The 16,574-nt window shown below is 44.1% G+C and overlaps 2 protein-coding genes across 2 annotated transcripts; both read left to right on the forward strand.

Annotated features, from left to right (window-relative positions):
* The first annotated feature begins 606 nt into the window (after positions 1 to 606).
* Positions 607 to 5,513, forward strand: LOC310927621 (uncharacterized protein). Its single transcript, XM_083889968.1, has 3 exons — positions 607 to 684; positions 3,596 to 3,825; positions 5,070 to 5,513. The coding sequence occupies exons 1-3, from the start codon at positions 630 to 632 to the stop codon at positions 5,220 to 5,222; spliced, it is 438 nt and encodes a 145-aa protein (XP_083746094.1). The 5' UTR covers positions 607 to 629; the 3' UTR covers positions 5,223 to 5,513.
* A 373-nt stretch (positions 5,514 to 5,886) lies between these two features.
* On the forward strand, positions 5,887 to 16,481 carry csf1rb (colony stimulating factor 1 receptor, b; the record flags this gene model as incomplete). Its single annotated transcript, XM_083889719.1, has 22 exons — positions 5,887 to 5,893; positions 6,049 to 6,324; positions 6,402 to 6,695; positions 6,993 to 7,129; positions 7,200 to 7,362; positions 8,201 to 8,531; positions 10,292 to 10,407; positions 10,483 to 10,591; positions 10,690 to 10,847; positions 10,933 to 11,030; positions 11,835 to 11,961; positions 12,040 to 12,144; positions 12,219 to 12,329; positions 12,409 to 12,571; positions 14,054 to 14,127; positions 14,206 to 14,294; positions 14,374 to 14,496; positions 14,585 to 14,696; positions 14,781 to 14,880; positions 14,964 to 15,069; positions 15,193 to 15,271; positions 15,347 to 16,481. 22 exons carry the CDS (start codon positions 5,887 to 5,889, stop codon positions 15,400 to 15,402), a joined length of 2,934 nt encoding a protein of 977 aa, XP_083745845.1. The 3' UTR covers positions 15,403 to 16,481.
* Between the last annotated feature and the right edge of the window lie 93 nt (positions 16,482 to 16,574).

The following is a 16,574-nucleotide window of genomic DNA, read 5'->3' on the forward strand; positions in this document are numbered from 1 at the left end:
TTTTATTCACACATTTGTCCAAAACCACATGGTTCATTCAAAATGGCTGCCACTGTTACGGTTTAAAGCCTTAAATCTTCACTTTTTTGTGCTTTTGTATTTTCATTTCTAGAATATTTAATGTATTTATTCATTATTTCATTATCATCATTTGTTTTTTATTCATGTAAAAGTTTATTCTATTGTCAACGACGTGAACTAAAATACTCGATGTAAACTGAAGGTAGCGCATTTCCCCCACGGAATACTTTATAAACTGTAGAGGGCAGTGTTTCACCTCTCAGTGCAGTATTATTATTATTATTATTATTATTATTATTATGAGTGAGAAGACTTTCATTTAAACGACCCGGAGAGTCGCCCCCTGGTGGCGGCGTATGGAGTTTGTTGGACGAACAACAGGAAAATGTGTCTGCGTCTGCAGCGCTCGTCGTCCCCTGCTGGACGCCACCAGTATCACTGTTGTCAACGTGATGATTCTGCGAGGTCACATGGTCACTCCAGCCAACACACAGGGGGAGTGGGCGTGGCGATGGGCGTGGCTACGTGGCTGTGGTTCGAGAGCAAGTTTTCAGCTTCAGTCAAAATTCACTCAGACTTCAAACATCAGACATCAGAGAGAGAGAGAGATGCTGCTCTATTCACTGCTGCTGTCGATTGCCCTCAGCTGCTGCTCTGCACAAGGCAAGGACACACACACACACACACACACACACACACACACACACACACACACACACACACACACACACACACACACACACACACACACACACACACACACACACGCACTCTTTATTTACACTTTGTTTACTTTTTGTTTACTCTTTATTTACACGTTGTTTACTCTGTTTACTCTTGGTTAACTCTTTGCTTACGCTTCGTTAACTCTTTCTTGTGTTTATTCTTCGTTTACTCTTCATTTACTCTGTGTTTACTCTTGGTTTACTCTTTATTTACTCTTGGTTTACTCTTTGTTTACGCTTCGTTTACTCTTTCTTTACTCTGTTTACTCTTCGTTTACTCTTTATTTACTCTGTGTTTACTCTTCGTTTACTCTTTCTTTACTCTGTGTTTACTCTTCGTTTACTCTGTTTACTCTTTGTTTACTCTGTTTACACTTGGTTTACTCTTTATTTACTCTGTTTACTATTCATTTACTCTTTGTTTACTCTTTCTTTACTCTGTGTTTACTCTTTGTTTACTCTTTATTTACTCTGTGTTTACTCTTGGTTTACTCTTGGTTTACTCTTTGTTTACGCTTCGTTAACTCTTTCTTTACTCTGTGTTTACTCTTCGTTTACTCTTTATTTACTCTGTGTTTACTCTTCGTTTACTCTTTCTTTACTCTGTGTTTACTCTTCGTTTACTCTGTATTTACTCTGTGTTTACTCTTCGTTTACTCTTTCTTTACTCTGTGTTTACTCTTCGTTTACTCTTTATTTACTCTGTGGTTACTCTTTGTTTACTCTGTGGTTACTCTTTGTTTACTCTGTGTTTACGCTTGGTTTACTCTTTATTTACTCTGTGTTTACTCCTTGTTTACACTTTGTTTACACTTTGTTTACACTTTGTTTACACTTTGTTTACTCGTTGATCAGCTGCTCGTTCCTTCACTTCCTGTGAGTTTATGACTGTGTTGGTCACTGGTTTGTCCAACGTGTTTTCTGCAAATGAGAAGAAGAAGTAAGACGAGGAAGTGATAGAAAAGAAGAGACCCCTGTGTGTGTGTGTGTGTGTGTGTGTGTCAGGAAACACATTGACAACCAGAGACCGCACACACACACACACACACACACACACACACACACACACACACACATCGTGATGATGTCATTAATCTGTTTTAATAATCAAGGCACAGACACACACACCTCATATTTCCCAGCATGCCTCAGGAAGAGTTGGCGTCAGCAGCAAGTGAACACAGTCTCATCACTCTGACCTCTGACCTCTGACCCTAAACACTGTCACTGTAACTCTGTGATGGAGCAGAAGACTGTGGCTCAGTTTGTTGATGCTCAATTTCACAATTTCAGCTCACACACACACATAAACACACACATAAACACACACACACACACACACACACACACACACACACACACACACACACACACACGCGCACACACACACACGCACACAGTTTCACTTCTTGTTTCCCTCAGATTGTGAAAGTCGTGAATCTTCAACTGTCACATGACTCTTCTTCATCTGTCTCTCCCCCTCTGTAATGTCTCAGACTATTATTTTGAAAATCCCTGGGCATTGTCTCTGTAAAATACTTTTATTTTTTTTTAAATCCCACTGTGAAAACCACTCCTCTTTAATGAAAGATTTTTATTTTGAAAACCCCACTGTATCATTGTGAAAACCGCTCCTCTTTAACTGAGAGACTTTTATTTTGAAAGTCCCACTGCATCACTGTGAAAACCTCTCCCCTTTAACAGGAGACTTTTATTTTGAAAATCCCACCGTTTCATTGTGAAAACCGCTCCTCTTTTAATGAGAGGCTTTTATTTGGAAAATCCCACTGTATCATTGTGAAAACCACTCTCCTTTAAGGGGAAACTCATACTTTGAAAATCCCACCGCTTCATTGTGAATACCTCTCCCCTTTAACAAGAGACTTTTATTTTGAAAATCCAACCGCTTCATTGTGAAAACCTCTCCCCTTTGATGAGAGACTTTTATTTTGAAAATCCCACTGTATCATTGTGAAAACCACTCTCCTTTAAGGGGAGACTTACATTTTGAAAATCCCACCATTTCATTGTGAAAACCGCTCCTCTTTTAACGAGATTTTTATTTTGAAAATCCCACCGTTTCATTGTGAAAACCGCTCTTTTAATGAGAGACTTTTATTTTGAAAATCCTACTGTATCATTGTGGAAACCACTCCCCTTTAACAGGAGACTTTTATTTTGAAAATCCCACTGTATCATTGTGAAAACCACACTCCTTTAAGGGGAGACTTTTATTTTGAAAATCCCAGCGCTTCATTGTGAAGACCGCTCCTCTTTAACGAGAGACTTTTATTTTGAAAATCCCACTGTATCATTGTGAAAACAACTCCCCTTTAACGGGAGACTTTTATTTTGAAAATCCCACCGCTTCATTGTGAAAACTGCTCCCCTTTAACGAGAGACTTTTATTTTGAAAATCCCACCGCTTCATTGTGAAAACTGCTCCCCTTTAACGAGAGACTTTTATTTTGAAAATCCCACCGCTTCATTGTGAAAACTGCTCCTCTTTCACGAGAGACTTTTATTTTGAAAATCCCACCGCTTCACTGTGAAAACCGCTCCTCTTTTAATGAGAGACTTTTATTTTGAAAATCCCACCGCTTCACTGTGAAAACCGCTCCTCTTTAACTGAAATACTTTTATTTTGAAAATCCCACCGCTTCACTGTGAAAACCGCTCCTCTTTAACTGAAATACTTTTATTTTGAAAATCCCACCGTTTCATTGTGCAAACCTCTCCCCTTTAACGGGAGACTTTTATTTTGAAAATCCCACCGTAACTCCCAGGATCAGAGTGGTTTGCGCGTGGCTGAAAAACCGACGTTTTGACTTCAGTGGTCTTGACTGCAGGTGATCACCATGACAACGCGCCTCAGGCCATGACCGTGGGCGCCGCCCAATCCCACGATGACCACCATCAGCCAAACGCCGCCCCCAAGTTACTGGAGCTGGTGGATGAGCAAAACGACCAGTGGGGGGCGCAAGTCCTGAAGCTCCTGACCCAACTGGTCCAGGTCCAGAAGGAGGTCGCCAAAAAACAGGTGGAGGTGGTGCAGCTGCTCGGCAGCCTTCAAACTCAGGTGAGTCCAGGTTTAGTTAAGATTAGCCCAGGTTTAGTTTGGATTATCCTACGTTTCATTTAGATTATCTAAGATTGTGTTTAAATTATCCAAGGTTTATTGAGGATTATCTGAGGTTTAGTTAAATTAAAATCTGATCTAAGATTTAGTTTAATTAGGATTATCTAAGATTTAGATAAGATTATACAAGGTTTCGCTAAGATTATCTAAGGTTTAGTTAGGATTATCTAAGATTTAGTTTAGTGAAGATTATCTGAGATTTAGTTTAGATTATTTGAGGTTTAGTTAAGACTATCCCAGGTTTAGTTTAGATTATACTGGGTTTAATTTAGATTATCTAAGATTTGGTTTAGATTATCTGAAGTTTAGTTAAGATTATCCCAGGTTTAGTTTAGATTATCCTGTTTAATTTAGACTATCTAAGATTTAGTTTAGTGAAGGTTATCTGAGATTAGTTTAGTTTAGTTGGGATTATCTGAGGTTTAGTTTAGTTTACCCAAGTTTCAGTTTAGTTATTTTGAGGCTTCGTTTATCCTAGATTATCCAAGGGTTAGTTTAGATGAGCTAGATAATACGATTTAGTTCAGTCCAGTTTATCTGATGTGGAGTTAAATTTATCCAAGCTTTAGTTGAGGCTTAGTTTAGTTAACCTCAGGCTTAGTTTAGTTAACCTGAGGCTGGGTCACAGAGCAGACTGGACCAGGTTAGTTCTGGTCCAAAGAGCTGTGCTCATCACCGTTGCTCTGATGACATCATCACTGTTTTTCTGATGACATCATCACCGTTTTTCTGTCATGTGACCTCACCACCGTTGCTCTGATGACATCATCAGTGTTGCTCTGATGACATCATCAGTGTTGCTCTGATGACATCATCAGTGTTGCTCTGATGACATCATCAGTGTTTTTCTGTCATGCGACATCATCAGTGTTGCTCTGATGACATCATCAGTGTTTTTCTGTCATGCGACATCATCAGTGTTGCTCTGATGATATCATCAGTGTTCTTCTGTCATGTGACCTCACCCCCATTGCTCTGATGACATCATCAGTGTTTCTCTGATGACCTCATCAGTGTTTTTCTGTCATGTGACGTCATCAGTGTTGCTCTGATGACATCATCAGTGTTGCTCCGATGACATCATCACCGTTGCTCTGATGACATCATCACTGTTCTTCTGTCATGTGACATCACCCCCGTTGCTCTGATGACATCATCAGTGTTCTTCTGTCATGTGTCCTCAGGGTTCTCAGCAGATCCAGGACCTTCAGACTCTGGCCCGTCAGCAGAGTCTTCTCGTGGAGAACCACCAGGCTCTGCTGCTGCAGACCTCACGTATTTCCACTCACCTTCAAGACCTCGCCAAGAAACCTGCAGCCGCTGCTCCCGGCCAATGAGATCTCATCGTCGAGTCTCGTCACATTTTTAAACTAACCAATAAGATTGAGCTGTGCTCAGCCAGTGTTTCCCCTGAGTCCAACCCCAGTCCTCAGGGAACTCTGCCCTTTTTTTTAATTACTATTATTATTATTGTTATTATTATTATTCTTAAAGACAAAAGTTGAAACTACATTTAAATTTTTTTTAACAAAAGTTTAAACATTATTTTTTTTTAAAGACAAAAGTTGAAACAAAATTTAAAAAAATGTTTTGACAAAAGTTGAAACATTCATTTTTTATTATTTTTATTTTTTTAAGACAAAAGTTGAAACATTAATTTTTTGAAAAAAAAATTGTAAATGAAAAAGAAAATTTAAGAAGACAAAAGTTGAAACATTAATTGTATGATTTTTTAAATTTTGAATTTTTTTTTTCAAAAGCTGAAACATTAAATTTTTGAAAAAAGTATTAAAATATTATTATTATTATTTTTAAGAAGAAAAACATTGAAATATATAAAGTTAGAAAGTTATATTTCAACTTTTTTATATTTCAAAGTTGAAATATAACTTTATATTTTTTTTTTAAAGAAGGTGTTGTTGGAGCAGGGTAAGATGTAAAACACGGCAGGGCAGAGTTCCCTGAGGATCAGGGTTGATAAACACTGCATTAACCAATGAGATGAACTGTTAACCAGTAAACCAGTGATTTTTAAATAAAGTTTTTGTTGAACCATAAACTCAGTCGTCCTGTCTTTGTGTTCCAGTGTAACGTGGCTGTTGTTCACTCTGTGTCCACTGGAAGCAGCAGAACTGCTCTTTACTCCTTGTTTCTTTCTTTCAGATCTTCTTCATCCTCCCGTGATCCACCTCAACGATGATTTGCTGCTCAACCAATCGGAGACGGTTGTCACGGCTGGCTCTGCCTTCATGCTGCGTTGCCGTGGCGATGGCGCAGTGCGCTGGTCCAGCACGGCGTTTCGCCTGCAGTACCGCCAGCTCCTCCCTGATCCGCTAGAGGTCACGAGGTCAGTGTCGAGACACACGGGGACGTACCGATGCAGTTACTCCGCCCACAACCTGCAGCACCTGCACACCTGGATCCACCTGTACGTCAAAGGTTAGTACTGCTGAGGCCACGCCCCCCCCCCCAACAAGTCCTGGAACTTCCTTTTCTCATAGCCCCTCCCCCCACAGACCCGGGCCACACCTCCAGCGTCTTCGAGACGTCTCGTGGCGTCCCGCGCGTCAAAGAAGGCCAGGACTTCCTGTTCAAGTGTCAGCTGACTGACCCGTCTGTCACAAACCTCACCTTCCAATCAGAGAGCAGGGGGCGGAGTCTGCCCCAGGGCATGAACGTGACATTTAACCGCCGCAGCGGCGTCCTCATCCGAGACGTCCAGAGGACGTTTAACGGACGCTACGTCTGTTCGGGTCTGAAGGATGGGAGACAGGTCCAATCTGCACCTGTCGACCTGCTGGTGCTGCCCAGTAAGACCTGTACCTGTCTGTCTGTCTGTGTCCACCTGTCTGTCTGACCTGTCTGTCTGTCTATGTCCACCTGTCTGTCTCTCACCTGTCCGTCTGACCTGTCTGTCTCTTACCTTTCTGTCTCTCCCTCACCTGTCTGTTTGTCTCTGACCTGTCTGTCTGTCCCTCACCTGTCTTTGTCCATCCGTCTGTCTGACCTGTCTGTCTCTCTCACCTGTCTGTCTGCGTCCACCTGTCTCTATCTCTCACCTGTCTGTCTCTGACCTGTCTGTCTCTCACCTGTCTGTCTGTCTGCAGGGCTCAGCCTCCCTCCCTCTGTGTCTGTCAGTCAGAGAGAGTTTGTCCGTCTTGAAGGTGAACAGTTCCAGGTCACATGTCTGAGCAGTAACCCCTCCCACCTGTACAACATCACGTGGACACACCCCCACATACAGGTGAGCAGTGAGAGGTTCCACAAGTCAGAGGTCAGAGGTCAGAGGTCACGGTTGTCTTCCTCTGTTCCAGACGCTGAACACGAGCATCAGTCGTTGCTATAGTAACCACCGCATGTACGTCAACAGCACGGTGGTCGTCTCAGCTGTCACTCACACACACAGAGGAACGTTCACCTGTACGGCTGTCAACGAAGCTGGGGTCGCCACGGCAACCGCACAGCTGAGAGTTCTGGGTAAAAAGAACTCTCTAACTCAGTGACTCAGTGACTCAGTGATACAGTAACTTAGTAACTCAGTGACTCAGTAACTTACTTAGTAACTCAGTGACTCAGTAACTCTGTAGCTCAGTAACTCAGTAACTCAGTAACTCAGTTACTCAGTGATTCAGTAACTCAGTGACTTAGTGATTCGGTGACTCAGTAACTCAGTAACTCAGTAAATTAGTAACTCAGTAACTTAGTAACTCAGTGACTCAGTGACTTAGTGATTCAGTAACTTAGTAACTCAGTGACTCAGTAACTTACTTAGTAACTCAGTGACTCAGTAACTCTGTAACTCAGTAACTCAGTAACTCAGTGATTCAGTAACTCAGTGACTTAGTGATTCAGTGACTCAGTAACTCAGTAAATTAGTAACTCAGTAACTTAGTAACTCAGTGACTCAGTGACTTAGTGATTCAGTGACTCAGTAACTCAGTAATTTAGTAACTTAGTGATTCAGTAACTCAGTAAGTTAGTGACTCAGTATGTTAGTAACTCAGTGACTCAGTAACTCAGTGATTTAGTGACTCAGTAACTCAGTGATTGAGTAACTCAGTGATTTAGTGACTCAGTAACTCAGTGATTGAGTAACTCAGTGACTCAGTAAGTTAGTAACTCAGTGATTCAGTAACTTAGTGATTCAGTAACTCAGTGACTTATTGATTCAGGAACTAAGTGATTCAGTAACTCAGTGACTCAGTGACTCAGTAACTCAGTGACTCAGTAACTCAGTAACTTAGTAACTCAGTAACTTAGTAACTCAGTAACTCAGCAACATTAACTTGAGCAGTAACTCTCTCTCTCTCTCTAGATCGCCCGTACCTGATCATCTACATGCAGCCACTACAGCATGCTAATGCCAACACCAGGACCATGTTTGCTAATGCTAGCAGCATGTCAGAGGAGCTAAACACCAACATTAGCATGATCGCTAATGTCAGTCCCAATGGAACAGACGAGGATGTTGCTACCAATGCTAACATTAGCGGCAACATCAGGGTGGAGGTGAACGAAGGACGTGACGTGACGCTAAAGTTCGTGATCGAGGCGTATCCTCCAATCAGGAGCCAGGCTTGGGCCACGCCCTCAGACAACAGCAACAACACAGTGTATGAGGAGAGCTACACCGCTAATGGCTACAGGTTAGACTGCTAACAAATATAGGCTAGCATGCAAACTACCACAGGCTAACATGAGGAAAGTGACTAAATTCCACCTTAAAGTTTGTTGGTTTGGAATTGTTGGTTTTAACATTTGCTAAACATGTGTTAAAGAATTTAGATTTGTTCATCTGATATAATTTTTAAGGTGGTATTTCAGGTACTCATATTTGTTAAGGTGGTATTGTTGGCGCTTAGGTTTTTTTAAAGGTGGTATTATTGATGCTAATAATGCTCGATTAAGGTGGTATTACTGGTTCTCATGTTTGTTATAGCATCTGGTGCTAAGCTCTATTAAGGTGGTATTACTGTTTCTACTGGTTGTTAAGGTGGTATTACTGGTTCTCATGTTTGTTAGAGCATCTGGTGCTAAGCTCTATTAAGGTGGTATTACTGTTTCTACTGGTTGTTAAGGTGGTATTACTGGTTCTCTTGGTTGTTAAGGTGGTATTATTGGTTCTCTTAGTTGTTAAGGTGGTATTATTGGTTCTAGTGGTTGTTAAGGTAGTATTTGTGGTGTTAAGCTCAATTAAGGTGGTATTACTGGTTCTCATGTTTGTTAGAGCATCTGGTGCTAAGCTCTATATAGGTGGTATTACTGTTTCTACTGGTTGTTAAGGTAGTATTTGTGGTGTTAAGCTCGATTAAGGTGGTATTACTGGTTCTCATGTTTGTTAGAGCATCTGGTGCTAAGCTCTATTAAGGTGGTATTACTGTTTCTACTGGTTGTTAAGGTGGTATTACTGGTTCTCATGTTTGTTAGAGCATCTGGTGCTAAGCTCTATTAAGGTGGTATTACTGTTTCTACTGGTTGTTAAGGTGGTATTACTGGTTCTCTTGGTTGTTAAGGTGGTATTATTGGTTCTCTTAGTTGTTAAGGTGGTATTATTGGTTCTAGTGGTTGTTAAGGTAGTATTTGTGGTGTTAAGCTCAATTAAGGTGGTATTACTGGTTCTCATGTTTGTTAGAGCATCTGGTGCTAAGCTCTATATAGGTGGTATTACTGTTTCTACTGGTTGTTAAGGTAGTATTTGTGGTGTTAAGCTCGATTAAGGTGGTATTACTGGTTCTCATGTTTGTTAGAGCATCGGGTGCTAAGCTCTATTAAGGTGGTATTACTGTTTCTACTGGTTGTTAAGGTGGTATTACTGGTTCTCATGTTTGTTAGAGCATCTGGTGCTAAGCTCTATTAAGGTGGTATTACTGTTTCTACTGGTTGTTAAGGTGGTATTACTGGTTCTCTTGGTTGTTAAGGTGGTATTATTGGTTCTAGTGGTTGTTAAGGTGGTATTTGTGGTGTTAAGCTTGGTTAAGGTGGTATTACTGGTTCTCATGTTTGTTAGAGCATCTGGTGCTAAGCTGTATTAAGGTGGTATTACTGTTTCTACTGGTTGTTAAGGTGGTATTATTGGTTCTAGTGGTTGTTAATGTAGTATTTGTGGTGTTAAGCTCCATTAAGGTGGTATTATTGGTTCTAGTGGTTGTTAAGGTAGTATTTGTGGTGTTAAGCTCCATTAAGGTGGTATTATTGGTTCTAGTGGTTGTTAAGGTAGTATTTATGGTGCTAAGCTCTATTAAGGTGGTATCACTGTTTGTACTGGTTGTTAAGGTGGTATTACTGGTTCTCATGTTTGTTAGAGCATCTGGTGCTAAGCTCTATTAAGGTATTACTGTTTCTACTGGTTGTTAAGGTGGTATTATTGGTTCTCGTGGTTGTTAAAGTGGTATTGTGGATGTTCCAGGTCTGAGGCGGGCCTGCTGCTGCGGCGCGTCCGTCAGGGGGATGAAGGTCGATACTCGTTCAATTTCTCAAACTCATTCTTCAGCGGTTCACAGAACGTCGACCTTCGAATCTACCGTAAGAAAAACTTTTGTTTCCTTTCGTTCCTTCCTGCGATCACGTGATCACTTCCTGTTTACGCTGCTCCGTCAGGTTCTCCTCGCGCTGTGGTGAGTCGGCAGAACGACACGCTGACCTGCAGCAGCTCTGGATATCCTCCTCCCACTGTCCTGTGGGTGACGTGCCCCGGGGCACAGGACACGTACGTAACACAGTTCCCCCTACAGGCTGCGAGGGTCATGGCGGACAGGTGGTTTGTAAACAGACATGTTTGTGACATGCGCTAAAACACGTTCACAGGTGTGGAGATGTCTCCGCCCACCGGCTGCTTCCAGCTACCGTGACCTCACAGGAAGAGGATGTGACATCACAGATCCAACTCTCGGCCGGCGATGAGGTCACCGTGGAGTGCGTGGCCTACAATCAGCTGGGAGAGTCGCGGCGCGCCTTCAGTCGCCGTAAGTGTCAGCGGTGACAGGCGTCACGTGACGGACGCAGCGCGGTGATGACGGCTAGCTGCTGTGTTTTCAGGTCCTGCGGCAGAACCGGCGACGCCCCTCACGCCGGCTCTGATTGGTGCTATGAGTGCGGCCGCCGCCCTCCTCCTCCTGCTATTGGTCGTCTGTTACAAGTGGAAACAGGTTTGTCTGGAAACAAGTCGTTAAAGAAAGAAAGTGTTTGGAAAAGGTTTTATACGAGGGGTAAACACGCCATAAAACCCGGAACATGGACTTTCGCCTTCACAATTAAAACCTGGAACATAGATTTTTAAGGTCAGGTTTAAAACCGGGAACATGGATTTTTAACGTCAGGTTTAAAACCCGGAACATGGACTTTTAACATCAGGTTTAAAACCCGGAACATGGAATTTTAACGTCAGGTTTAAAACCCGGAACATGGATTTTTAAGGTCAGGTTTAAAACCCAGAACATGGATTTTTAACGTCAGGTTTAAACCCCGGAACATGGAATTTTAACGTCAGGTTTAAAACCCGGAACATGGAATTTTAACATCAGGTTTAAAACCCGGAACATGGATTTTTTACGTCAGGTTTAAAACCTGGCACATGGAATTTTAACGTCAGGTTTAAATCCCGGAACATGGAATTTTAACATCAGGTTTAAAACCCGGAACATGGATTTTTGACGTCAGGTTTAAAACCCGGCACATGGATTTTAAACGTCAGGTTGAAAACCCGGAACATTGAGTTTTGAATCCCCAAAACATGCATTTTTTAGTTCAGGTTTAAAACCCGGAACATGGATTTTTGTTAACTTCAGCAATAAAAAGCAGAACATGTTTGTTTTTATTTGAACTTCAAGTTTAAAATGTGGAACATAGAATTTTCTTTTTTAACCATGAGGACATTCTTTTTCTTTTTTACTTTAAACCCTGGAACATGTATGTTCCATTTAAATTAAACGTCCTTTTCCTGTTTCTTTCAGAAACCTAAATACGAGATTCGCTGGAAGATCATCGAGAGCACGGACGGAAACAACTACACGTTTGTTGACCCCACGCAGCTGCCGTACAACCAGAAGTGGGAGTTTCCACGAGACAAACTCCGCCTTGGTACACAACGGTCTTTATGTGTGTGTGTGTGTGTGTGTCAGTCCTGGAGCAGTGACCTTTGACCTCTCGTGGTATCAGGTGCTGTTCTGGGTTCAGGGGCATTTGGAAAGGTTGTCGAGGCGACGGCATACGGACTGGGAACCGACAACGACGTCACAAGAGTCGCCGTGAAGATGCTGAAACGTACGTCCGCGCACCGTCACCTTCGCGCCGCCTCACACGTGTCACGCGCTAACGATGTCATGTGTTCACGACAGCGAGTGCTCACGCCGAGGAACGCGAAGCGCTGATGTCGGAGCTGAAGATCCTCGGTCATCTCGGTTACCATGACAACATCGTCAACCTGCTGGGAGCCTGCACACGCGGAGGTGAAGCTATGTTCTTCATAAGATATGGACATACAGTGACCAGATCAGCTCCCTAACCTTTGACCTTTGACCCCGTCAGGCCCCATGCTGATGATTACAGAGTACTGTAGCCATGGCGACCTGCTCAACTTCCTGCGGGCTCACGCACATGACTTCATTACATCCATTTTGAGCATGAACGAAGTGGAGGAGGAGGTGTTCTACAAGAACATGGCCGCCACTCAAAATGCCAGACTCAGGAGGTCAGAACTTCTCTGCTTCATTGTCATCATAAAGTACAAGTCCTGCTGGTACCACTGTACCTCTAGTACAAGTAATACTACTGGTAGTTGTAGTTGTAGTTTTTATGTTAAGGGTACTTCTGGTATATGTGGTTGCACTGGTGCCTCTAGAACTTCTCTTACCTTCTGGTACCTGTAACACCAATGGTACCTCTGGTGCAACTGGTACAATTTGGTAGTATTGGTACTTCTGGTACCACTAGCATTACTGGTACAACTGGTACTGTTGGAGGCTCTGTCAACCTGATACTTATGGTACTTCTAGTACCTCTGATACCTTTGTCCCACTGGAACCTCTGGTACCCCAGTACCACTGGTACTTCTGGTACCTAAACCACCACTGGAACATCTGGTACCACAGTATCACTGGTACTTCTGGTACCTAAACCACCACTGGAACCCCTGGTACCACAGTACCACTGGTACCACTGGTACTTCTGGTACCTCTGGTACTTCTGGTACCTAAACCACCACTGGAAGCTCTGGTACAATAGTACCACTGGTACTTCTGGTACCACTGGTACCACTGGAACCTCTGGTACCACAGTTCCACTGGTACGTCTGGTACCTAAACCACCATTGGAATCTCTGGTACCACAGTACTACTGGTACTTCCGGTACCTAAACAGCCACTGGAACCTCTGGTACCACAGTACCACTGGTACTTCTGATACCTAACCCACCATTGGAATCTCTGGTACCACAATACCACTGGTACTTCTGGTACCACTGGTACCACTGGAAACTCTGGTACCACAGTACCACTGGTACTTCTGTTACCTTAACCACCATTGGAATCTCTGGTACCACAGTACCACTGGTACTTCTGGAACCTAAACAGCCACTGGAACCTCTGGTACCACAGTACCACTGGTACTTCTGATACCTAACCCACCACTGGAACCTCTGGTACCACAGTACCACTGGAACCTCTGGTACCACAGTACCACTGGAACCTCTGGTACCACTGGAACCTCTGGTACCACAGTACCACTGGTACTTCTGTTACCTAAACCACCATTGGAATCTCTGGTATCACAGTACCACTGGTACTTCTGGTACCTCTGGTATTTCTGGTACCTAAACCACCACTGGAACATCTGGTTAAACAGTACCACTGGTACTTCTGGTACCACTGGAACCTCGGGTACTTCTGGTACCACTGGTACTTCTGGTACCTAAACCACCACTGGAATCTCTGGTGCAACTGGTTCAATTGGTACTATTGGTACTTCTAGCACTACAGGGAACCCAGGTACAACTGGTACTATAGGTACGATCACTACCTCTGATACCTTTATCCCACTGGGACTTCTGGTGGTATTACTGTAATCTCTGGTACAACTGGTTCATCTTGTACCTGTGGTACAACCAGCACTGTACTTCTGGTACCTCTGGTACTAGTACTACTACTAAATCTCCCATCATTGGCATGTGTTGCAGTGACAGTGGGATCTCTTGCTGCTCAGAGTACCAGGAGATGCTGCCCGTTCTGAGTCCAGGACAAATGCATCAGGGTAACTCAGCAGAACTCACCTGTGCTCTGTGTCTGTGAGCTCTCACCTGTCTCACCTCACCTCCTGTCTGTCTCTCAGGTGTGCAGACAGACAGCGTGTCTGTGGGCGACCTGATCAGGTTCTCCTACCAGGTGGCTCAGGGTCTGGACTTCCTGTCCAACAGGAACGTAAGTAAACAGACACGTCGAGGTGGACCCACCTGTCTGTCCCTCACCTGTCTGTCCCTCACCTGTCTGTCTGTCTCAGTGTATCCACAGAGACGTCGCGGCGAGGAACGTCCTGCTCACCGACCGCGGCGTCGCCAAGATCTGCGACTTCGGTTTGGCTCGAGACATTCGCAACGACGACAGCTACATCGTGCAGGGAAATGTCCGTAAACGACGACGACTGTGACGTCTCCTGTTTGGCCTCTTCCTGTACTTTTATAAAACACATTTCCTGTGTTTTATTGTGAAAGGCTCGTCTCCCAGTGAAGTGGATGGCGCCGGAAAGCATCTTCCAGTGCGTGTACACGGTGCAGAGCGACGTGTGGTCGTATGGCGTTCTCCTGTGGGAGATCTTCTCTCTTGGTGAGTGACGCCGCTCGATACTGCTTACCGCTAACTTTGACCAATATAGATGATCGATAGCATCGTTATTAATCCGTCACTCAGGTAAGAGTCCGTATCCAAATATCGCCGTGGATACCAACTTCTACAAGATGATCAAAGATGGCCACCACATGGCTGCACCAGACTTTGCTCCAGCTGAGATGTGAGGACATCCGCCGTGTCACTGTTGCAGATGAAGGCTTTTATTTTGAAGGCGACTCACTTGTGGTCACATGTCATGCTCAGGTACCAGCTGATGATGCTGTGCTGGAGTCTGGAGCCCACCCACAGACCCACCTTCAAAACCATTGGTCAGCTCATCAACAGGCTCCTCCCCTCCAGCAGTGACAAGGTGAGAACCAATCAGAGCGCAGAGTTCCTCAGGTGACCTCAGGGTTCCTCAGGTGACCTCAGGTGACCTCAGGGCTCCTCAGGTGACCTCAGGTGACCTCGGCGTGTGTGTTTGTCTCCTCAGGCGGCGTACAGGAACATCGACGAGTGCCGAGAAGAAGAAGAAGAAGAGCAAGAGGAAGAGGAGGAGCTAAGCAGAGGAGGTAATGATGTCATCATCACATCAGATGTTGCTAAGAGACCGTTTACCTGACTCCGCCTCCTGATCTGGTCCTCAGAGCTCTGTGATGAAGAAGAGGAGCCAGTGATGAGGAACATCTACCAACACTCATGACCTACTCATCCAAGACCAAGGACCAAGACCAGGACCAAGACCAGGACTAAGAGCAAGACCATATTCAGGTTCAGGACCAAGACCAAGACCATATTCAAGTCCAGGACCAAGACCAAGACCAAGACCATGTTCAGGTCCAGGGCCAAGACCAAGAGATATAGATATAGCCCAGGAAAAAGGCCAATACCTGGACCAAGTCCAGGACTAGCACTAAGACCAAAACCAAGACCAAGTTCAGGTCCAGGTCCAGGTCCAGGACCAAGACCAAGACCAAGACCAAGACCAAGACCAAGACATATAGACATAGCCCAGGAAAAAGGCCAATACCTGGACCAAGTCCAGGACTAGTACTAAGACTAGCACCAAGACCAAGTTTAGGTCCAGGACCAAGACCAAGACCAAGACCAAGAGATATAGACATAGCCCAGGAAAAAGACCAATACCTGGACCAAGTCCAGGACTAGTACTAAGACCAAAACCAAGACCAAGTTCAGGTCCAGGTCCAGGTCCAGGACCAAGACCAAGACCAAGACCAAGACCAAGACCAAGACCAAGACCAAGACCAAGAGATATAGACATAGCCCAGGAAAAAGACCAATACCTGGACCAAGTCCAGGACTAGTACTAAGACCAAGACCAAGACTAAGACAAAGTTCAGGTCCAGGTCCAGGACCAAGACCAAGACCAAGACCAAGACCAAGACCAAGACCAAGACCAAGACCAAGATCATGACCAGGATGAAGACATTGACTTCTGAAAACGAAGTTTGCGATGTTCAAATAAAACTTAAGCGAATACGCCAACGTCTGTGGGCGGAGCCAGGAAGCCTGGAGGTCTGTGGGCGGAGCCAGGAAGCCTGGGCGTCTGTGGGCGGAGTCAGGAAACCTCGGGTCTGTGGGCAGAGCCAGGAAGCCGTCCCCGTGGTTCGTTCACATGCAGCTGCAGGAGGAAACGTCATTTCACCTGTGACCTGACGATGAGGAGGAGACAGGAAATGACATCACAGACCCAAGTTATTACATTTGAGGACATTGATTTGTTATTGTTTTTTTTGTTTTTTACAGTGTCAAAATAAAATCAGCTGATTCTAAAACTTTGTCAAACACAGTTGCCACTAGGTGTCACTGTTGATATCAGGACGCAGTGTGGGATCATGGGAAATGTTGTCTTAT

Source organism: Microchirus variegatus, assembly GCF_963457635.1.
Source record: "Microchirus variegatus genome assembly, chromosome: 5".
NCBI classification, from domain to species: domain Eukaryota; kingdom Metazoa; phylum Chordata; class Actinopteri; order Pleuronectiformes; family Soleidae; genus Microchirus; species Microchirus variegatus.